This window comes from Seriola aureovittata, chromosome 12 (genome assembly GCF_021018895.1).
Source record: "Seriola aureovittata isolate HTS-2021-v1 ecotype China chromosome 12, ASM2101889v1, whole genome shotgun sequence".
NCBI classification, from domain to species: Eukaryota; Metazoa; Chordata; class Actinopteri; order Carangiformes; family Carangidae; genus Seriola; species Seriola aureovittata.
This window is the reverse complement of record NC_079375.1, coordinates 6,820,301-6,842,325: the sequence shown is the minus strand read 5'-3', so window position 1 is coordinate 6,842,325 and position 22,025 is coordinate 6,820,301. Positions and strand designations below refer to the sequence as shown.

Genomic DNA, 22,025 nt, shown 5'->3' with positions numbered 1-22,025 from the left:
AAACTTTATCATTTGAATTGGCTGTTATGCAGTGTTGTTGGACTTCACTGTAAACAACGGTTTGGCGACACTCATGCAGCTTCACCAGTTTACGATTTACATCAGAGATCATCAGCGTGACATTTGAAAAAGGAAATATGGGTGAAGCTTACAGACAGCCTGCCCTGGTATGGTGCTAAATTTCACCCGTTATCAGCAGCCTATTAACGATCAAACATAGACAACGGACAAGGTCGCGGACCGGTGGGTTAAGACTGGGTCAATTTAATTCAGTTAGGTGATCTGTGACTTTTATTTTAGTGGTTAAGTCCTTGGTCTAAAAAAAGTTTAAGAAACACTGATGTAAACACACACCTGTATCAAGACTGAAGTTTTTGATTCCTTCACTGTGGTATCCAACAGCAGCGTAGTCTCCATTTACAGCCACACACAGAGCAGCACAGACTGACTTTACTGACTTCAGCTTCTTCTGAGGAGGCTCCTCTTCACACTGAAAAACACAAACAATTAGAGGGATAAGAAGAGAACTTTTTCATTCCTCTTGTTGGATTGAAATAAAACAAAACATCGGATAGAAAATCTTTTCTTCAATATGACTTACACCTAACCCTAACCGCTCACTTACACACAAACACTATGACATAAAAGACAGGATTAAGATGAGCTAGGTGACATGAATTATGAATAAAAGAGAAATCAGAGCTTACTTTATCGTATTTTAATGCAGTGACTGAGCGTCCAAGTCCACCTGACCAGAGCTGGAGCTGTTACAGGAAAACAAGAAAGAAATAAAGAGACTATTAATTTCAGAATAAGTGAGGATGTGCTCTGAATAGGAAACAGGTGCACGTTTCCTGCCATTAGAAAAAGCAGAATCTTACACATTTTATTTGCAGCTAATGCACTGACAAAACGGCCGGCATGTTTTGATCTGAGTCTTCATCAGAGCGTCAGTTCTCTTATTTGTAGTCTTGAAGTCATTATATTATCATGATCCTGCCATTGTGACCTGCAGATTTTAAGTTTATCTTTTGTGCTCCAGGTTCAGTATGTATATCTCACCATGTGATCTGAGCCGCCAGTGAGCAGCATGGCTCCTTCGTCCAGGAAGGCGAGGACCTCTGCTGCTCCGCGGTGAGCCTGGAAACATCCGAGACAGGTGGAGGTGGGCACCGACCACACCCTGACCTCTCCAGATATAGAGCCAGAGCAGAGCATGGAGGAGGAGGAGGAGGAGAAGGAGAGACTGCGTACTGAGCGCTGGTGACCACACAGAGGCTGGAGGAAACACACAGGAGAGAAACAGTGCTTATATTTAAAAGCTGACCTGAGCTCCCTGTTCAAGTAACATGCAGCATTTCTTTAGTGTCTCCTCACTCTAACTCACCGTTTGAGTTTTATTCTGGAGCCAGTTCCACACGATCACTTTCCCATTCCAGCAACCAGCAGCCAGCAGGTGACCCTCGGGGTCAAAGGTCACACAGTTCAAAGGGCTGGAGCTGAGCAGGGCTGCTACCTCATGACCTTTAGTAGAGGACCACACCTGAAGAGCAGAAAAACAACCGGACAATATAATCAAGGATGGACAACTTTGACTGTTTCAGTTGCAGGTAGAATTTAATAATAGTAGACAATTTCACAGTAGTGAAATTTAATAGCATTAAATTATATTAGAAATATTTAGATGTGCATTAGATTCATCAGAATGGTTACTAGTCTTTCTGGGGTATAAATAAAATTAAGAATTACAATAAACAAATTAATAATATATATATATATATATATATATAATAAACAGCTTTTTAAAATCCTCCCAAAAGACCAAAATTCACAAACAGAGGAAAACTGGTGATTTTGCAAAGGAAAGGACAAACAATAAAATATAAACAATGACAACAAAAAAACAAACAGCACAAAACAACAACAAATAAAGTTGAATGTGATTTGTTTGACACTAACTTTCAGCATGAAGTCCAGAGACACGGTGGCAAGGTGCTTATGGTCTGCACTGATATCACTTGCTGTTATCATATTAGTGTGGCCATCAATGAGAGCAGTCCTACAAGCAGAGGAAACACAGGTCAGTTTATTCAAACATCATTAACCTGTTTCTGTTTCTGAAGAAAAACCTGAATCCAACAGGATTGTGGGATTTGTACAGTCTGAGGTATGTTGCTTATTGTCCTTCCTCTCACCTGCAGCCAGTCACAATGTCCCACATCTCTATTCGTCCATCGAAGGAGGTCGTAACAAGATGTCCGTCCTTCCGAAAGACACAGCTCGAGATGCCGTCACAGCTGCTCACCAGTGACTTCACCTTCTGTTCCCAGCCATGACAAAAGTTGATATTAGACATTTTTGCAGTTTCTTTTTTTCCTCACTGTGACATTTTAACAGCAATTTAACAGTTTAGTGTGTAAAGGCTCTACAATTCATTTCTCTGGTAATGAGAATTTTTAACTGTCATGTATATATGAAACCTGGTTTCTGTAATTAGGGCAGGGCTTTAGAGAAACCCATTCTTCGCAGCTAGATTTCCCCTGGACACAGATGATTTCTGGGCCATTAATGTAAACTGAATCTCTACTCTGGTTTTTACATGTGCACAAAAAAGACTTCACACAAGTTCAGCAGAGCAGGAGTTGGGGCAGAAACCTGATTAATGACATTCTGCATTTACACACAGATTTTACAGTAACCGAGTTACTGCAGTGTATAAACAGAGCTGATTATGATTTTCTTGTAAGTAATCGTGAATATGAGTAATGCGTAAACATGTGAACAAGTGGTCAGGACTGCTAAATACAGCCATGAATACAATTCACCCAATCATAGTCTATAAGTCCACTGAATGTGTGACATATGTGACAGGATGAAAAGCACACGGAGGAGAGGCAAAAACATGCATTACTAGTGGAAAATAATGACCCATAAAACCCCACATCCTGGAGTTGAAGTGTGTTCATACCTGTCCCGTCTGTGCGTCGATGAAATGCAGCATTCCCTGCCCAGTACCGACCGCCATCAGCTCTCCCTCCGGACTCGCAACCAAACAGGTCGGCTCAGAGGAGAAGGTGGACACCAGCTCACTGCGGTGAAACACACAGGACCACCGACTCATTTCTATAAATGTATATCAGTATTTAATCAAACACTAAAGACAAACAAAACAACGAAACAAAGTTTAGTTATGTTACATCTGAACGAAAACCAAAAGAAGTTTGATGTCTCTCTGGTGGTGGTGGTGAAATTGCCGAATTAATTTTTAGTGACACAAACAGTGGATTTAGGGAACACTTGTAGCACACTTCTTTTAACCACCTTGCAGACCAACCTGCTTACCTGGTCTCTTGAACAATCTGATCTTTGTTGTTTAACCACTCAACCACCCGGACCCCTCCTTTTCCCACCAGGCCCTGCGCCCAGGTGTGAGCAGACGTCTCTGGAGGCTCGTTGAGGGCCTGCTGAATGAAAAGAGGCGGCCAGGAGGAGAGCAGGGCGGCATGACGCCGCAGGAAACTCCGGCAGTCTTGGAAACCAACTGAGAAGACAACATAGAAACTTGTATGAGGACTGAAACACATCTGGCAGGAATTATTGGGGTAAAATGTATTTTTATTCACTTACACGAGGGTGCAGAGGTACACTTCTTATCTGCAGGGAAGGGAAAATTTCACAGGATACAATCATTAGGATTTTTGGTCAACCTGCCCATGCAACAAATTTAAACATGTAGTTGCACACAAGAGAACGTGGAGGGAAAAGCATCAAAAAACCATCCAAACTACCAAAGGGAAATACCACATTTATCGTGCGGTATCACCATTCACACTCACCGTACAAGCTGTAGGTCTCCAGGAGGTGGTGCAGGAGGCTGTGGCGAACATTAGCATACAGGAAATAGTAGCTGGAGAGCAGGGAATGGAGCTCCTCCAGTTGGCCACTTTGAATCTGACCAAAGCCAAAGAGAAACACCGAGGATGTTAACAACTAAAGTAAATATCAGCAGTAACTGTAGTTCCATGGAGGATTTTTTATGACGTATAAATTAGAAAAGGAACCAGCTTAAAGATGGTTTGAATCTTGTATCAAGATCTAGTGGCTGAAACATTAAAGTACAACTGACCAACAGCATTTTCAAATACTCATTGATGAGAGTTTATTGGTGAATACGTACAGTATATGATTCCTGTTTGCTGTATCACCGGAGATTTATACTTTTACAGTTTGTTAATTAATGCCAAAGCATTATTGTTCATGTGTAGTATTTATGTAATGAGTGGTGATAGAAGGTGACTGACCAGGTTGGAGGGCAGGTGCATAACAGAGTTGGCCTCACAGTGGAGGAAGGTGTCTGTTCCCTGGGGGTCAGCTAGTGCCCACAGATGAGCTGTGGAAAGAGACATAGTACAGAACAGGCCACAGTGAGTTAATCTTTGAGCGTTAGAGACAAACGATGTGATGTGGTGTTACTTTACCTGCCAGTGCCAGGTGAGCTCTGGTCCTGTCGCTTTCTGCTGGGAGGAGAAAGTCCTCAAAGGCCAGCCTCACCTCCGGGTTTGTTAGAGCCAGCAGGTCGTCGGTGTCGTGGCAATGAGACGGACCAATCAGACTGCAGGAAAGGGATCCAAACAGGTTTAATCTTCACTTGGGTTGTTATCTGTAATTTTACTCAGACCTCAGTATACTGTATCTACACAGACTGGCCTAAATGTATATTATACCTGTAGCATGCCTCTATAATCTAATCACTATCAAACCCTAGTTTTGTCTTAGAGATGTCGTTAAGAACACAAACAAACAAGAAAAAGCAGAGAAGGGTAATTATTTTATTCAAATATCAAAGCATGAAAAGTGATCCCTGACATCCTGAAATAAGGAGGGAGCCCACATTACTGCATATTACGGGGGGAGAGTTTAGATAAAAACAGGCTGTAGCGACACTTTCTGTTGATACTTTGATAAGATTAAACAATGACAAAATCTCAGACATTCATTTTCTCTCTTGGATTCATTCTGCTTTTAACTCATACAGAATTCATACCTTTGTAAACTCTGGGCTATACGAGTGAAAGTTGCCATGGGAATGCGTCCTTTGGGCTTCCTGGACAGCTGCAGCACTTCCTGCCATGACACCTGGCCGTCCCGTGAGGACAGGTCATTGCACGTGTTCAGCACAGAGTACAAGTCTCTCTCCCTCAGGCCTGTGGATCAAGAGGAAAAAGCGTTGGGAAGACAATGGACAAGAGATATCACAATGTTGTGAGTGCCACACACTTTTAGCCAGACACACCAAAGCCAGTGATAAATGAATAAATTAATATCTGTAGAAATATTCTGGCATCATATTCCTCTACCATAACACAACATGCTCCTAAACAATTCCTCAAATGTGTTTCTCCAGAAAGTTAAAAAGTTAAAATGAATGCTAAATAAAATCATGTTAAAATTTCTCCTCGGACTCATCGTACCTGTAGGGCTGACGGTGAGTACTGCCAGGGTCCAGCGGAGTCCCAGCATGCCTCTGTACTGGGAGCAGAGTCTGTCCAGGCTGTGCTGCACCAACAGGCTCAGAGACTGGGGCAGGCTCTGCAGGCTCTCCTTCAGCTGAGACACAAAGACACAGGACTCACTCAAACCACTGTTGCTATCCACAAGCTGAGCTGCAACGTGCACAAAACTAACATGTATGTATATAAAGTGAGGCTGCAGCCAAGACTTCTTTTTATGATAGATTTTTTATTTTCTCGATTAAAAGGCCCAAAGATATTCACTTGACTGTCATAAGGTGAATAAAAGTGGCATATATTAGCAATTGGGAGGCTGAAAGCCGAGAACATTTGGCAGCTTTATATGAATAATTTATTTGATTATTTGATTCCATTTTACTGCAGATACTTTTTTAATCTATTAATCTATTAATCAATGAATTGTTTCTGCTCTAACATATATTTGTTTTTATTTTTATTGCCTTCATTTGGTGCTACCACCTCATGACTCACTTATCTATTGCTTAAAGACTTTGTCTTTTATTTTGTTTTCTTTTTTTTCCCTTTTCTTATGCTTTTTATTTCTTTACATTTTCTCGTGTGTGTGTGTGTGTGTGTGTGTGTGTGTGTGTGTGTGTGTGTGTGTGTGTGTGTGTGTGTGTGTGTGTATGTCTTTCTATGGTTATATGGACAAATTTTAGTTGGAAACACCTTGTTTTCAGGACACTTTGGTCCTCACACCCTGGGGGTTAAGACTTGGTTTTGGGTTAAAGGTTAGTATTCGGTTAAGGTTTATGTTAGGATAAGAGTTGTGATTAGACATTCACTTGTGGTGGTTGAGGTTAGAGTAAGGGGTCAAGAAATGCCTCATGTGAATAAAGTGAGATCAGACCTGATCAAAGGAGGCAAAGTTCCTCAGGTCTTCACAGGCCAGGTGCAGGTAGAGAGGACTCGCTGCTCCTTTCTTCATTATCAGCATCTGGAGCTGGACAAACACAGCAGTTTTAGGGAAAACTAAAAAAAGACAAATTGAGAGAACATGAAAGAGTATATAAGGGGATATAAGGCAAAACCTGGTTGTTGAATGCAGAGTCACTGAGCTTCTTCCCAAAGGTGTCCAGTCCCTTCTGAACTATCTCCTTCCGGTCCGGCACGGTGAGCTGTCCCAGGGTAAACAGGACAGTGCTTCTCTTCTTGGCCAGGGTTTGTAACAGAGTCGCTTTAGATGTGATGCTTACGACCAAACACACACCCTGATAAGAGAGAGCGAAATATGTGTTTCACTGTAACAGACAAATGTAGATGAGCTGCTTGGGACATTGCTGACATGAAAACGTTAGACTTTGTTTGTCTGGGAACGTGGACACGTCAGATACGACCCATGTGACTGAGAAAGCCAGACTCCAGTATTTCAAATTATGAAGATCAACATTTTTGCAGTTTGAAGAAGGGGGTTTGCCTAAACCTGATCTTAATGACATGAAATAAATGAACATTAATGAGTTATGAGTGTGTAGCTTTCCCATTCTTTATTGTAATGTCTGCAAGCCAGCACCTTACCAGAATAGCTGTGTGTTTGTATTTGATCAAGAATTGACCATGCATGTAAATTTCTATTACCAGATTGTACAAAATAAGATGTTTTTTTGCGTCTTTTATTATGATTAAACAACACATTTAAGTACAGGACATTTTAAACCACTGAAATGATTAAACATAACAAGCATGGTTCAGTATTTACAGCTGCGACAGACTGCTTAAGCTTGTTCAAATACACAAAAGACCAACACAGGCACAATACTAGGCAGAGTCAAAAAGATATGGAACCTCTGGATCTAAATTTCTCAATGTCAGGAAGCTGAAGTCTGCAACAGATAACCAGGTGACATAAGATCCTGGGAAACTTAGTTAGTTTTTAAAAATCTGTGTAAAAACTAAAAAAAATCTAAAAGACATGGAAAGAGGAGATGTGGTTGAATGTATTTAGTATTTTATCTTCAAGTTACAACTTCAGGACAGTAGTGTAACATCACAGCAGTCTTTGTTGTTGCACTGATTCAGACCAGGCCAGGCCCGTGATGGAAATGTGTTATTTTCACTTTTAGAGTTTTTATCAATGTATTACACTTAGTTCGCTCTGTATGCTGTTTATGGTTTGTCTTGTATCGTCTCTATTGTACTTCTTGTGCTTATCTTTCATGTTGTTGTTGGGAAGTGTGTTATGCACGGGTTGGCTTATGACAAAATAAAACTTATTGATTTGACTGACCTGCGGAAGCTGCTGTGGTATCCAGTCAGAGTTGACTTGACCTCCGCCATCTTGAACAACATCCACGCCATCAACTATCAGCACCAGAGGTTTGTTCTGCTTCATGTCACTCAGCGTGGAGTGAAATTCTGACAGCAAATCTCTGAGATAAAAAAATAAAAACGTGTACAATCAAAACAGGTGAAAAACATTGATAACGCATAGACAACATGATGAGCCTGTACATCTTAACTATTTGCAGGACGATCCAAAAGGTAATCACTTGTAAGAGTGGGGAAGAGGTGATTCCTTCTCAGTATCTTTCATTTTCCTGAACCACTGAACCAGGCAGCGAACAAGGTTCTCCACAGAGCGTGCTGATTGGCTGGCAGCTGTAGAGTAGAAGATGACATCGCAGACCAGGTTTCTCCTGGACTTGACTCCAGTCCTGAGGGCGTCTGCTAGAGCAGCCTGTGTGGAGGGAGATAAACATGGGTAGCATTGTTCCCGTCTACAGAAATTATGTGGATAGCTCGCTCACATTTTTCCTCAAGTAAGATTTTTGTTTAATGTAATTCTTTCAAAAGTCTGTACTGCTGGTCAAAAGTTTTAGAATACCTCAGTTTATCCAGTTTTTATTGAAATTCACGTAGTTTCATGTCTCAGTGTTTCTGAAACTAAAGCAGTGAACAGATAAACAGATGGAGAATCTTTTTGTTGAACTAAATTGAATCTAAATGTTTACCACTCATGACTTCATTTCAACAATGGAAATCAACACTGATGCATGTGAAGACACCATCTAGTTCATTTCTTCTAATTTAGTTCTGGCATAACCTCGGAGTGTGTTTCAGGTCATTATCTTGCTGTAGGATGAACCAACTAGTCTGACTTCCTTTGTGATATACAGCAGCACTTCCTGTAGTGCAACATTGTATAATAATGCTTCAGAGCGTGAAGTAACAGTCTGTTTAGTTTGAATTAATCGACAAAATTTGAGGCACCTGTAGGAAATGCTTGCCTCAACTTTCATTTACTTCCATTGGTGCAGAAAAGATTTACGTTAACCCTGGAAAAGGCCAGTTTATATGATATTTTTTTTTGGGGCAGTTTCTGCTTACCTTTCCATAATTTAAGGTTATTCACTGGACTTGAACTGTATAAAGTTCAATGACAACTCGAAAAAGTGGGGTGTTTTAAAACTTTTGACGGTTAGTTTATGTTGAAATGAGGTTGAAAGATTGAAGACCGACTTTGATTTGTTGTTCAAAGTAACTAAAACATTTCATTGCAGTCAAACACAAATAATTCACACAAAAAAAAAAAAAAAAAAAATCAAGCACTTAAGCAGAATTAGAGCCAAAACTTTCCAAAATTACCATGAAGACAGTTTTGCCCTCTCCAGGTCCTCCCTCCACCACCATCATCCCTCCTTTGGTCTGGACCTGCTCCACCATCTCCACAGCTCCAGACAGCAGCTTCGCCCTCCCGAAGAACTGCCTCTGCAGCGCCCCCTGGTGCACCTCCTGCTCAGTCACGTCTGACGCAGCCTCGGCCTCCTCACCCTCCTGTCAGATACACAATAATAATGAGGTGATTGTAATCTACTGTTATGTTAGCTATGTTTGCACAGGATGTACCCCTTCAGTTTGAACACTAATAATAAATCATTTAAGGCCCAGTATTACCTCAAACACTGAGGGCTAGACAGAAAATATAATTTCATTTCACTGGTTTCATAAAGATAAGTTTGGTTTTTAATGAAGGTTTTGGACTGAAATTTGTCAGAGTAACTAACTTCCACAAACTGCTTCACAACTGCGATCCAAAGGTCTTCCAGCACAGCCTTCCCAAAGTCCTCCAGGTTTTTCAGGTACGGTTTCCCTTCCACAACACCTCCCCACTCACATGGGTAACTAGGACAGAAACACAGACTTACAGGCTCAGCTAAGGCACCTGAAGTGATATTTTACTGTGGCAGAGTATTTGAATATTTTTTTCATTTATTCCTTCATATAGGTGTGTCAAACTTTCCAAACATATCACTTCACAAGCCCACACTGCAATCAATACAGCAACAATTAAACAGGCCTAAAAATGGTCTTTGGTTTGAAGATTATCTGTAATCGGAAAATAGTGAAAAACAAGCACAGCGTCACTGTTATTACGACTGACAGGACTCACTTTTCAGTGACCTTGACATCACTGGCCCGGATCCTACTTTTCAAGGTGTCCATTTTAGACTCGGCCTCCTTCGATTCGGGAGCAAAGTCTGATTTCCAAGCCACCGGAACTGACCTGAGAAACAACACAGAGAAATGAAATTAAAACATTAGATATTCACATGGATTTCAAGCAAACTACTTGACAATTGAAAATTCAATATTAAAACATTTGTGTATGTGAGTATTTTTCAAATGAAATACAAGGCATTGGCTTACAATAAAAAGACTAATTCTTTTAAACTTAGCTGCAGAGAGCGTACTTGGTGATATTTGGATCTCTGAAGTAGCAGAACATCCGCTGGTGTGCTGTGTCGGGAAAAAGAGCCTGAAACTGACGGATCTCCATCTCTGTGATGGACAGACCTCCTGGGGCCGACGCCAGCTGCACACAGAAGAACATCATGATTCTTTCAATATCTCAAAATCACTCTCTTTTCTCTTGCGCTTTAAATGATTAATGGCTGTTTGATTTTTTTGGTGCACTGTATCACAAAATCTAGGCTGGAGGATATACATATTTAAAACCTTTGTGAATGAAATGTCAAACTTTTTATTACCCTCTAAGGCCTGTTTGACGAGACCTAAATCCGTCTTTCTTAAGACCCACAGATCCCTGATTTCATTTAATCTAAGGATCTGAAGAATCTAATTTGAGAAAGGCTGTTTTTCCATTATCAAGATGTTAGAATGAATCCATAAGCAATATGAGAGGAATGCAGAATTGTGTTTGAATTATTTTCTCTTTATATCCTTTTTTGGAGAATTCAAGTGAACTAATATTAATTAAAAATTAATTTAAAAAGAGGCGCACAAGTGGCATGCAGACATTGTTTACGCAGCACTACTTATTAATTCTTGTATAATTTAATGTCATAATGTCAAGTCTTACCCAGCTGTACTGCGGCAGGTCAGGGAGGACAGGTTTGGACGGCACCAGGCCGTATCTCTCCCCCAGGATTCCTACCATCATCTGGCTGCGACACACCTCTGACAGGCACAGCTCGGTGGCTCGACCCGACTCCTCCTCCGTCACACCCCAACGCAGCTCCACCTCCTGCAGGTAGAGGCAGTGTTGCGCAGCGCGACGCCGGAGCTCCGGGAAGACGCTCCGCACCAAGATGTCGCGCTCGGCGTGCATGTCCCTGAAGGTGGAGGAGATAAACACTCGCACGCCTCGCCACCTGAGGACAGAGGAAACAGGTGGTGTTAAGGTTGTGAGGAAAAGGAAGGAACATATGTCTCATACAGAAGGTCTTCAACACAATAAAAAAAGTTCATCATATTATACATATATCAAATTAGAGGTTTGCCTCCCAGGGTTTATGCTCTTCTGTCACCTTTTAGCTGTTCAAGGCCCTAAAAAAACCTTTTACCGTGAGTGACGTTTTAGTTATTCTACTTGTCAGATTTCAGCTTTTTTTCCTTTTAATTCTGAACAACATTTTGACAAATGGTGAATACAAACCCACACAGTCATAAAGAAGCAGATTAGCTGAATTCTCAAGTGTTAAAATCTTAAATAAATAATACCTACAGATGTTTTTTACTTCCTCCAGGGAAGTTATGTTTTTCACACATATAACACAAAAAGCACAGATCCATTTTGCATCAAACATGGAATTTTTTATCATTTTCCTTTGGCCTTGGCTGTTTCTTTTTTTTTTTTTTTAATTTGATTGTTTTTCTCATGAATATTCAATGTTACAAAGAATACTGAGGATTTGAAGACAAAGCATGTTTTCAGGGGCTTTATTACATTACCTTAACTTGGGGCTAGCTGGTATTGGGACGACATTGTTTGAGGCCTGAGGACCTTTAGCTCCCTCTGGTGGTGGGACGTTGTACAGTTTGTCCAAATGATCCACGTGGTCCAGCAGCCTGGAAGATCCTCGTTCCGCCACGAACCTGATCACAAAATTAAAGAAATGGTGAAACATTTTTGGAAAAATACGATTATTCGCTTGTGTTAGATGAGAAGATCAACAACATTCTCGTGTCCGTGGGATTAAAATGAAACTGGAGCAAACGGCCAATTAGCTTAGCTTTGCATAAAGACTAGAAACGGGAGGAAAACAGCTAGTCTGGCTGTGTTCAAAGGTCACAAAATCCACCTCCCAGCAACTCTGAAGCTCACCAAGAGTCATGAGAGTGGTATTGATCTTCCCATCTAACTTTCATAGCAAATACGTGTATACAAATTGAAGAAATCCATACTATAGCCATTGCATTTAACATTTCTTACATTTATACAAATTATCTAAATAAGCTTTTGGATAAAAATGAGCAACCCGACATTTTACCTCAACATTTGCTCACTGAAGCCCATCAGCTTCACAAGGTTCCTGTCCGAGGGGTATTGTGAGTCGCTGTAACAAGTCAACACAACAGTAGATGCATTCAAGATGAGAAACAGGAAAGGAAACGGAAATCAGACAAAAGCTAAATGCTAACTATGTCGACTTTACTGTACTTTTTTACATTAAGAAGAACTTGTCTATGCTAAAAAAAAAAAAAAAAAAAAAAAAAAAAAAAATCTTGTTGGAAAACAGAGGACAGTCAGAAAAAAAATGCCTTACTGGTCTGACAAGAAGACTTGCACCATGAGGACTTTGTTGTTTATTTCCTTCCTGTATCTCTCGATGATGAACTCGACTGTTTGATCGACCCATGTGTCAGTGAGCACGATGATGTTGTCGAACTGAGATACAAAAGTATATGAGCTTCTACGATCACAAAGCAGCAGTTCTAAATCCTTGTTAACAAACATGCACAGTTTCAGGTTCCTAGGTTAAAAAAACACAGGTAGGAACCTTCACCATGTTGTACTGCGTTGCACAGGGAACACATAATAAAAGTCTGGGAGGCAACATGCAGCTGTCTGTTGGGTGCTTGTGCTGAGCCTCCAGATACGCTTACAGTGTACATGTAGGCAGCAGAACATGGTGTCAGAAATGACAAATTATGATTATTAACGGTTTTATCATTAAAAAATGAGAACTGATGTAAATGCACTATGTGCGTTCATTTGTAGTTTCCTTTAGAGATACCAGATACTTTCTGATAGATAACATTGTAGCTCCATCTTTACAGCAACTACTTCCTCATCTTTATCCGATATTTAATTTATCTATTTGGAAAATATCTATTTAAAAATAGAGATTTTTTAAACCCAAAAACGCAGTTGGGAGTATGATGGGTTTTTCCAACCTTGGTACTCCTTTCTTGCTGCATAGACCCCAACAACTAAAACCATAAAAAGATCAAGTTCAGAGAGACTTTTGTTGGAAAATCAACCTAAAACTGTAGACTTAAAGTTTTTAAAGACATATCCCGTCCACCCCCAGTGGAAATTATGCCAAACATATCAAATTAAACAACATTAGTAGAATTAAACTAACCTTGTTTGACTTGGAAAATAGTTTGTGGAGGTAACTGTCATCACTGTCATTTGACATATTTTCATCTTCCTGTGAAAGAGAAAGATTCATTAATAAAAGGCAAAATTCAATTAACAAAAACTTCCTTCGAAACATACAGCTCACCCGTTATTCTACCAATGTAAAAATATAAATCAGTCTTGGTAGTGACTTTTCTATGTTCCTTCCTTAGATGTTAAAGTGGTTTATTTATGGTTCGTCACTCTACATGAAAGCTAACATTAATGTTGGTATGAAGACGAATACTGCAGAAAAAACATTCCTGACCTTTATTCGCTCCTTGACACTTCTGACATTTTCCAAAAGGACGTCAGACTTCAGCTTGACTTCTCCAAAGCTTCTCCAGCCGGTTAAGTAAAAATGGCTGTCCTCGGCACTGCTGCTGATCATCAGAGAAAGCAGAACCCCCACCTCCATTATCTGAGACGATATAAAATGGAGAAAGAGGTTTGTTTATTTGAACAGAGTCAAACATTTCACATGGCAGTCCTCCTTTGTGTTATTGCTCATCAGAAATAAAACAGGCACTTACAGAAGGTGTGAGCTTGTTGTCATCCTCCTCCTTTTTCTTCTTCTTTGTCCTCCTGACCTCCTCTTCCTTTTCTTCCTTTTCCTCCTTTTCCTCTTCTTCTTCTTCCTCCTCCTCCTCCTCCCTTTTTTGCTGGGGGTCAGGTGGGAGACAGAAGTCCTGCTTCTTGCTCCAGCTGTTATCATCACGCATGTTACTGTTGAGGAGTATAACGGTCCGTCCGGGCAGCGGGGGCACATTGTAACGGCAGGAGATCTGAACCGCCGTCTCCAGAGCTTTACGGTAACGGTCCAACAGAGCAACAGAGTACAGCCTCTGACTGCGCACACACACAGACACAGTAACAGTTACATTATATGACTGAGTAACCTTTCTTATGATTCATGCAGATGTCGTTTGTGTCTTTAAATGATCCGACCAAATATATATTTCATCTGAGGACCATTCTTCAAAGGTTTTTCTCTGCAGCATCTTTGGTGTGAAGCAGTTTGTTGTTCACCTGTCTGATATTATCTGCAGTTCAGTGACATCTTTTACTACTCAAGTTTCAGTTTCTAGAAGTGTTGCTCTTTTCTCTTCAGTCATGGCGGCCATCACTGCTCAAGCAAATTAAAGCAGCAAGTCGTTCCATTCTCTGTTTCTAACTGTTATATTAATATCAACACTAAACTGATTAATTATATTACTAGGAATTATAGTTCAAAATGTCATATACATGTCAGTTAATTCATGCACTTAATAAATAATATAGGCCTCATTTTCATTTTCGTTTTCTTTGACACGTATGACTGTGAAACAGGTGTTGAATTGTGATATTAAAAAACAGACATTAAAAAGTCACCTAATAACTATAAGTCAGGTAAAAATTAAGAAAAAAAGGAAGGGAAAAAACAAATATCCACTACTCAAAAATACTATTGTCATACTTGGCCTTGATGAGCTGGGTCTTCCTTAATTGGTATAGTCGATTGATAAACGGGACTCCACGCGTCACCCTTATCCTGTTCCTTTTGGTCGTCTCCCAGTCCAAACTCTTGAAGCGCCGGCTCTTGGGAATCTTCTTCAGGATGCCCTTCAGGATTTCTGTTACAGAGGGAATCGCCGGTATGGAGGCTAAAGGACGAAGAGGTAAAGAGGAGGTTACGTACGTGCTCTTTGTTGTACAGTGCATGTACAAATATAAACAGGGTCAGACTTATGTGTTAGTTCGCTGACATATTTTGACTAACAACTGGTATAATATTTCAAATTAACCAATCATATCTTACACTAATGATATTAAGAATCATACCTACAAAAAACAAAAGTGTGTGATACCACTAAGCAGCTCTACTTTCTTCATACAGCATTAATTATTACAAATTTATGTTCTGTTCACTTGTTTTTTTCCCATTCATTTAAAAGACATGTGATGAGTTAAGGCCAGTGTATTCCTGAAACAAAGTAGTTTTCATATGTTTTCATCTGACCACGTCTAAAGGTAAGTGTTTGTACTGGCTTCACCTGGAGGCTGTTTTCCCTTCGTACTTTTAGTCCACTGCATTTATATATATACACACATACACATACGCACAAACATATACACACTTTTTCAATGCAGGACTTTTACTTAAGTAAAGGATCTGAAAACTTCATCCACCGTTTTATTATTACTATGACATTGAGTATATGACAAGAGTTTTAGTGCCACTTGATGTTGATGTATCTCACCCAAACTCTGAAGCTCCATGATGACCTTGTAGGCAGCAAGGAATCTGAAGGGAAACTGTCGGCTCTGAGTCACTGCTTTCTGTAAGTACATCGAAAACACGCGGTTACGGCAACGTCATTAAGCTTCTGTTACAGTTTAATACCAAAACAGAGATAACAACCAACTGACAAACACACAACTATGACTATTCCTTTGATTTTTTTTTTTTTTGTCACAAAAAGTAGCAGGTAATTAATTTGGACAACAGCTTCTAACTAATCTTTTTCTGAGTGTGTGTGTGTGTGTGTGTGTGTTGTGATTTTTAATCCTTCACTATAGAGTGTGTCACCTTGTTGGTCAGTCTGCTGAGGATCATCTTGTGATGATTCTCACTGATGCCCTGAGTGATCATGTTCCTCAGGTTCCTCAGCATGGCCATGAAGGGAAGAGACTTGTTGTCTGCACAGGAGAGACATTATCCATCAACGTGTGTGATCACAGGCAGGTTTGTGCTTGAACAGTTGTAGGTGTGTTACGCGCATGTGTGTTTTCGAACGTATGCACGCATCTATGGACTTGTGTCTCATGTAGTGTTGTACTGGATGTGCATAACCAGTTTAAAATTCATATTCATCTGTGTTGGAAAATATGTATTCATTGGCTTTAGGTCAGCAAAGTGGAACAGCACTTCACAACAACATCAGCTGGAAGATGATACGCGTCTCATTTGTGATGACTGATTTTGCCATCGTCATGCACTTGATGGCGGAAACACGACAGTTAAACCGGCCAGCTGGAGCTGTTTGTTTCTTTTTCAGACCTATGAGTTTCTCCCAGCTGGCGGCCTTGTTGCCCTGCAGACTGAGCAGCCGTTCCCACGTCTGTGGCTGCTTGAGCTTCATTCGCTGCCCGGCTCGCTCCCTGTCCCACACACCCTGCATCCCGCTGTGGGTGAACGCCTTCAGGTCAGCAGGATACCTGGAACAAACACGACCACATTGCATTTTAAAAATAGAAGTAGGACGAACCCAGAGATAGCCCAGGGGTAAAGTTACTCGCCTCTAGGATGACAGGTAAATAACCACTGCTCCAAGCAAAACCCTTTTCTCCTGCATCTTCATCCCTCTGCTCTTCTGCTTTTCTACATTCCTACTATTTAAAGAATAAATGAATAAAATCCTGTAAGTAAATGCTCAGTTTCCCCTAAGAGGGTCTGTAATAAAGACTTCATAGTTCTATTGTACACGTTTTCATTTCCCTAAAATTTGCATTTGTGTGATGTAAACCCAGGATAACATGCTAGTTCCATTTCCTACGTGATACAAATTTGAATTTCCAGTAACACTTTGTTTAAACCCTTCCTTTAGCATTTAGTATTAGTATATCAATATTGAACAAAATGGTTTATAACACACCATGATGTAGTTGTAAGCACATGTAAAGAAAAAATCTTCACTCGCTCTGTGATACATCCACCATGGACGATGGTCTATGCAAAGATAATGATGACAATATAAGACAGTTGTAATGATAGAAAACATGTCTTAATAGGAGAGGAATTATAAATGTTTAAGATACTGCACTTTAATTAACACTTAAAATGTCCTCATATCTGCTTATAGCTACATTATAACACATTATAAACAATGTATTATAGGTATTATCTGCTTATAAATCATAAATGGAAGGGTTCAAGTAAAGTGTGTGAAAAGTCTCAACATCAACTAAATTCAATCATCTGATTAAGTGATACTAAAACCATGTGGCAGCCGTCCATGGAGGACATCAGTGCGAGGATACGTGTGTGAATTTCTGCCTGCGTGTGTGTGTTTGTGCATCTTACTTTCGTCCCAGAATGGCCATGACGTGTTCGGCCGGTTCTTTAATGTGAAGCCTCTTGATCATCTTCTTCATACTGAACTCGCTCTGTTTTTTATCCACCACTTTGTTGCCCTCGAGCTGCAGCTGCAAACACACCACAAAACCTTCACAAACCAGCTGTTTCCCATGAGTTCAAACACATCACCACCTACACAAGTAGCTCACAACTTAAAAACAGTCAGACACCTGATCTCACAACACAATAGGAAAGTATATTGACTTACAAACTTCGTCAGAATAGACGCATCTGATCTGAGCGTTTGCGCCCACTGTTTCAGCTGCTGACCACTTGGTTTCTGGAAATCAAAGATAATGTACAAACAGTGGAACAAACCATAGAGTGATGGGGAGAGGATGTTTGAGGCGCATATTCACTGAGTTCATTTACAGAAATTACTCTGTTGTACTAAAATAGAAACCACACACACAAAGTTTCAATCCACTTTCATTGGAGGCGAATAATAGTGTGTGTGGGTTTCAATGTTTTCAGTTTCTTTTTCTTAAACCACAGTGAAATCAATAAAAGTAAGAAACATTCAGACAGTCAGGGGGTGGGGGTGGGGTGTGGGTGCAATCCCATTTATGTTTCAATTATGTGTTATTTTATTTATACTTTGTGTCCTGCTTTTTATTTTATTGTTTTAATTGTTATTTTACTTGGATTGTAATATTTAGAATTTGCAACTTTTATACTGACTAATGGAAAAAGCATTTTGTGAATAGTATTTTTGATTGTAATGTTTAGTATATATGGTATCTATGGTGACATATCGATCACTTGACAGATCAATGTATATATAAGGAAAGAGCCTCAGACACCACCATGATTAAGGCAAAAACATTTGGTGAACAAAGCATGGTGTCAGAGTTAACACTGAACACTTCTGTACCTTGCCTTTGCTCCTGTTGCGGTTGTGTTTACAGCGTTGTTTGCGTGTGTTGTATTTGGCCAGTTGATACTCGCTGAACTGCTTGAACTTGTCAGCCATTGCCTTCTTCAGGCACATGGGCAGGGAGTGGCTGAAGCACTGGAAACAGACATAGTCACAGTGTTTATAAGGAACTGAGAAACATGGAGAACTCCAACGTGCAGTAGACGCTCACAGAGACTTACTGTGCTGTAGATTCTGACTACTTCCAGCCAGTCGGAGGGCAGCTGTACAGCAGCACAGAAGTATCTGCGGACATGAGGCTTGGTGCAGGGCTGATTGGCAGCCACAGCCAGTAAGAAGTTTGCTGTGATGCGGATGTTCAACTCCTGTCGAGTGTAAACTGCCAACTGGATGGGAGAGGAAGATCAGACACACTGTACATGACTGGAGTAAATGATTAGAACCCCTTCATCCATCACTTTTGCGCTTCGTGTTCGCCTGTTTTACTTATTTTCATGCACCAACTTAAACTGTTTTTGTCTGAATACTTGATTGAAAAATGAAAATGATGCTAATGTAGTAATTAGCAGTGTTGAAAAACATACAAGGAGATAGTGACAAAGGTTTCACTTGCAGCAAGCAAAAAACAAACAAAAACAAAACTCTAGTACAAAAAGAAATTGAAGTAAGTTGATCCTCCAGGAAAAGAGCAACAATAATTTATTATTCATGAAATTTATTCAATGGAAAATTGAGAGTAAATGTGGAATAACTGGAAAAAAAAAAAAAAAAAAAAAAAAAAAAAAAAAAAAAAATATATATATATATATATATATTATATATATATATATATACGTATATATATATATATATATATATATATTATATATATATATATATATATATATATATATATATATATATATATATATTATATATATATATATATATATATTATATATATATATATATATATTATATATATATATATATTATATATATATATATATATATGTATATATATGTATGTGTGTGTCTTGAAGACTTTTCTTGGTTGTTTTTTGTTAAAATTAGAATTCAGGAGCTACAGTCCACCCACCCACCACACAGACACGTAAGCTGCACAAACCTTGAGAAGAAACTGTGGGTCATGGACAGAAATGTCCTTTGCCAGGTTTATGATCCTGGTCCAAACACTGTTCTCTGAGTCCCACTCCTTCTGGCCTGGAGCTGTGCTCTTATTGACCAGAGAGCAGCACACCACATTCAGCAGGAGATACTGGGGGGCGGACAGAAAGACAGAAACGTGTGTGTTCACAACTGAGAGGGGGAGTCATAGTCACTTCCATCAACACATAAACACAGGAATATAATTTGGCAGCAGTGGTAAAGAGTAATGCTAAACTTGCAAAAAAAGAGAATATTTCTTTGACATACTGTACATACATTGTGTAAAATAGTTTTTTCTACCTTTTTATCCTTCAGTTCCTCCTCAATTGTTTCATTTCCTCCATGAAACTCTGCAAATTCCTCCTGTCCAATGACCACAGTCTGTTCCAGTTCCTGGTTGACCAGCTCTGTTTCCAGAACAGGTAATTCCATGGTTGAGCCAGCATTAAGCTCCATCTCCTCCCCTTCATCAGACAGAGCATCATCTCCCTCAGAGTGCTGCTGATGCAGAAGTCACATTAAAACAGTAATACTGGCAAACGGGATGCTTAAAAAATGATGTTTGTCCGATATTTTAAAGAATGTATTTGCAGCTAAGTTAAGACAACAAAATATATCTTTTTAAAAACTAAAAAAAAAACAAATGAAGATTTCATGTACCACACTTGTTTCTTCAGCACAGGACTCCATCACACATATTTCCTCTCTGCCTTCGTCTCCTGCAACATCCGTCTGCTGTTCTCCGCCCTGACCATTATGCAGGAAGGAAGGAGGATGGGCAAAGCGATTGAGCAGAGCAGTGCTGGCCATGGATGTGGAAAACAGAGAGTCATCAGGGACAGAGGAAGTTAAGGAAAATGAGAGGCGAGGTGAATCACTAGTTAGGAGCTTGTTCTGGGTGCTGAGGAGGGGAGAGGTGAGGGAAGGCGCGAAGGAACAGGTGGAGAGAAGGAAGGATGATGTGGAAGACAGGCTGGAGGGTTGGAGAGAGGAGCAGGAAGAAGGTTGTGCTGCAAAGTCTATGAGCGGAGAAGAGCGCTGGGGCATCACCATGGAGGTCTGAGTTAAGAACTTATTCTCCAGACTCGGAGGAGCATAGTTGGAAGACAAACTTCTCCCACATGTGGCCTGCTGCTGCTCTCCTTGAGCCATAGTTGCCTGCTGCAAAGTCAGGGCCCTCATCTCTGTGGAGAAACACATCAATTAGAAGGTAAAAGGTCTCCTCTCAATCACAAACCTTCACAATGCAAAACAGCATGAAGTTTTGAGATAAGGAGTTCAGCAGCATTCCTTCAACTGTTTCACCAAGCATTGTACTACTGTAGTTCAGGGTGTGTTGCCCTGTTGAAAGCATCCATAAAAAGTGTTCAAAGTCTGGAAATAGCACACAGCCCAAAAGACTTCACAGAGTTTCACTAAACACCAGGAGAACAATAATGAATAGAGAATATGCCAACATTTGTAAATAATACTGTAAAAATTAGAAATTCTCCATTAAGCTGTATAAATCAGTTTAAGTGCTGATCAAATGCAAAGATTCAAATAAGAAGAAAGGGCCTGCTGCGCAACATAAACTCATCTCTAGACCAAATTAAAACTCTTTCACTGCCAGAAAATGTTTAAATAACTACTAGAAATGTAATAATTAGTCGTTTTTGACAATCAATTAATCATGAGTGCACTTTTTCAAGCAAAAACACCTAACGTGGCTCTTTTTTTTCGTAATATTGTGTAACATTTTGAAGGCAACATGCTTAATCGACTAATTCCCCAAGTAACTGGAAGATGATGATAATAATTGTGAGTTGTAGCCTTATTTTTTAAGTTGGCCCAGTACTGAGTTTTCTTGTGCACAAATGTAAACAACCAGACAGTGTGGAGTAAAGTCAGACATTTAACTATCAGACAGAAAGTCACATCCATAGTGTCGAGACAGACGGGGCTAACTGCCATACATGACTTAGTCAACATTTAAAATTAGTCACGGTGTTTCCCAGTAACCTCCTGCCCTTTGACTCAAGGCTTTCCGTGGGTGTGGTGGTGGTTAGCTATGAGCCACGTAGATTAGACGCAGAAAACTCACCGTAAAACCCACAAAGTTAACTCCGCAGGCAGAGCGCTGAATCTAAACAAATGTGTCTGTCTAACATGTACAATGTCGTCGTTTAATACACGGTTGGCATCTCTTTCTGAAGCTAACTGCGCCCTCGCACTCTCAGTGCATTTCCTCATGCAGCAGCAGCAGTAGCGCCTCAGCCCGTCCACTGCAGAGCTCTTATTGGTCAGTATTTTGTGTACTTTTTTACCGTAATTGCACACATATAGGCACCAACCCTCAATATAATCGAACAATAAAGGATAAGGCTGACATTATTCTTTATTTCACTTACTGCCAGTACATCATATATCAAAATGAACAATCTATTTGTCCACTCTGTGAGTGGCACTCCGCTCAGCACCAAGTTCATGGTCCCTGCCAAAGAT

General features: G+C 40.1%; 1 protein-coding gene across 2 annotated transcripts in view; it reads right to left on the bottom strand.

The window, feature by feature from the left end:
- The window catches only part of tep1 (telomerase-associated protein 1), a 30,996-nt gene extending 9,207 nt beyond the window's left edge, over positions 1 to 21,789 (bottom strand). Inside the window, exons 1-41 of one of the 2 annotated variants that reach the window (XM_056390616.1) lie at positions 21,625 to 21,789; positions 20,202 to 20,725; positions 19,842 to 20,042; positions 19,501 to 19,650; positions 18,614 to 18,778; positions 18,390 to 18,527; positions 17,724 to 17,795; positions 17,462 to 17,583; positions 16,439 to 16,596; positions 15,968 to 16,077; positions 15,639 to 15,717; positions 14,855 to 15,041; positions 13,932 to 14,247; positions 13,667 to 13,819; positions 13,361 to 13,429; positions 12,539 to 12,660; positions 12,263 to 12,328; positions 11,724 to 11,867; positions 10,852 to 11,143; positions 10,223 to 10,344; positions 9,922 to 10,035; positions 9,536 to 9,653; positions 9,117 to 9,305; positions 8,021 to 8,208; positions 7,759 to 7,900; positions 6,563 to 6,742; positions 6,382 to 6,474; positions 5,472 to 5,607; positions 5,045 to 5,204; positions 4,479 to 4,612; positions 4,302 to 4,390; positions 3,837 to 3,951; positions 3,628 to 3,654; positions 3,343 to 3,541; positions 2,969 to 3,089; positions 2,196 to 2,320; positions 1,960 to 2,059; positions 1,388 to 1,543; positions 1,063 to 1,278; positions 708 to 764; positions 355 to 490 (exon numbers count right to left, since the gene is read on the bottom strand). In XM_056390616.1, coding sequence (XP_056246591.1) covers positions 355 to 490; positions 708 to 764; positions 1,063 to 1,278; positions 1,388 to 1,543; positions 1,960 to 2,059; positions 2,196 to 2,320; positions 2,969 to 3,089; positions 3,343 to 3,541; positions 3,628 to 3,654; positions 3,837 to 3,951; positions 4,302 to 4,390; positions 4,479 to 4,612; positions 5,045 to 5,204; positions 5,472 to 5,607; positions 6,382 to 6,474; positions 6,563 to 6,742; positions 7,759 to 7,900; positions 8,021 to 8,208; positions 9,117 to 9,305; positions 9,536 to 9,653; positions 9,922 to 10,035; positions 10,223 to 10,344; positions 10,852 to 11,143; positions 11,724 to 11,867; positions 12,263 to 12,328; positions 12,539 to 12,660; positions 13,361 to 13,429; positions 13,667 to 13,819; positions 13,932 to 14,247; positions 14,855 to 15,041; positions 15,639 to 15,717; positions 15,968 to 16,077; positions 16,439 to 16,596; positions 17,462 to 17,583; positions 17,724 to 17,795; positions 18,390 to 18,527; positions 18,614 to 18,778; positions 19,501 to 19,650; positions 19,842 to 20,042; positions 20,202 to 20,723 — 5,983 coding nt within the window. In that variant the 5' untranslated portion in view covers positions 20,724 to 20,725; positions 21,625 to 21,789. The remainder of the gene's footprint in view (positions 1 to 354; positions 491 to 707; positions 765 to 1,062; positions 1,279 to 1,387; positions 1,544 to 1,959; positions 2,060 to 2,195; positions 2,321 to 2,968; positions 3,090 to 3,342; positions 3,542 to 3,627; positions 3,655 to 3,836; positions 3,952 to 4,301; positions 4,391 to 4,478; positions 4,613 to 5,044; positions 5,205 to 5,471; positions 5,608 to 6,381; positions 6,475 to 6,562; positions 6,743 to 7,758; positions 7,901 to 8,020; positions 8,209 to 9,116; positions 9,306 to 9,535; positions 9,654 to 9,921; positions 10,036 to 10,222; positions 10,345 to 10,851; positions 11,144 to 11,723; positions 11,868 to 12,262; positions 12,329 to 12,538; positions 12,661 to 13,360; positions 13,430 to 13,666; positions 13,820 to 13,931; positions 14,248 to 14,854; positions 15,042 to 15,638; positions 15,718 to 15,967; positions 16,078 to 16,438; positions 16,597 to 17,461; positions 17,584 to 17,723; positions 17,796 to 18,389; positions 18,528 to 18,613; positions 18,779 to 19,500; positions 19,651 to 19,841; positions 20,043 to 20,201; positions 20,726 to 21,624) is intronic. The other variant, XM_056390618.1, reaches the window with a different exon arrangement.
- Positions 21,790 to 22,025: the final 236 nt, after the last annotated feature.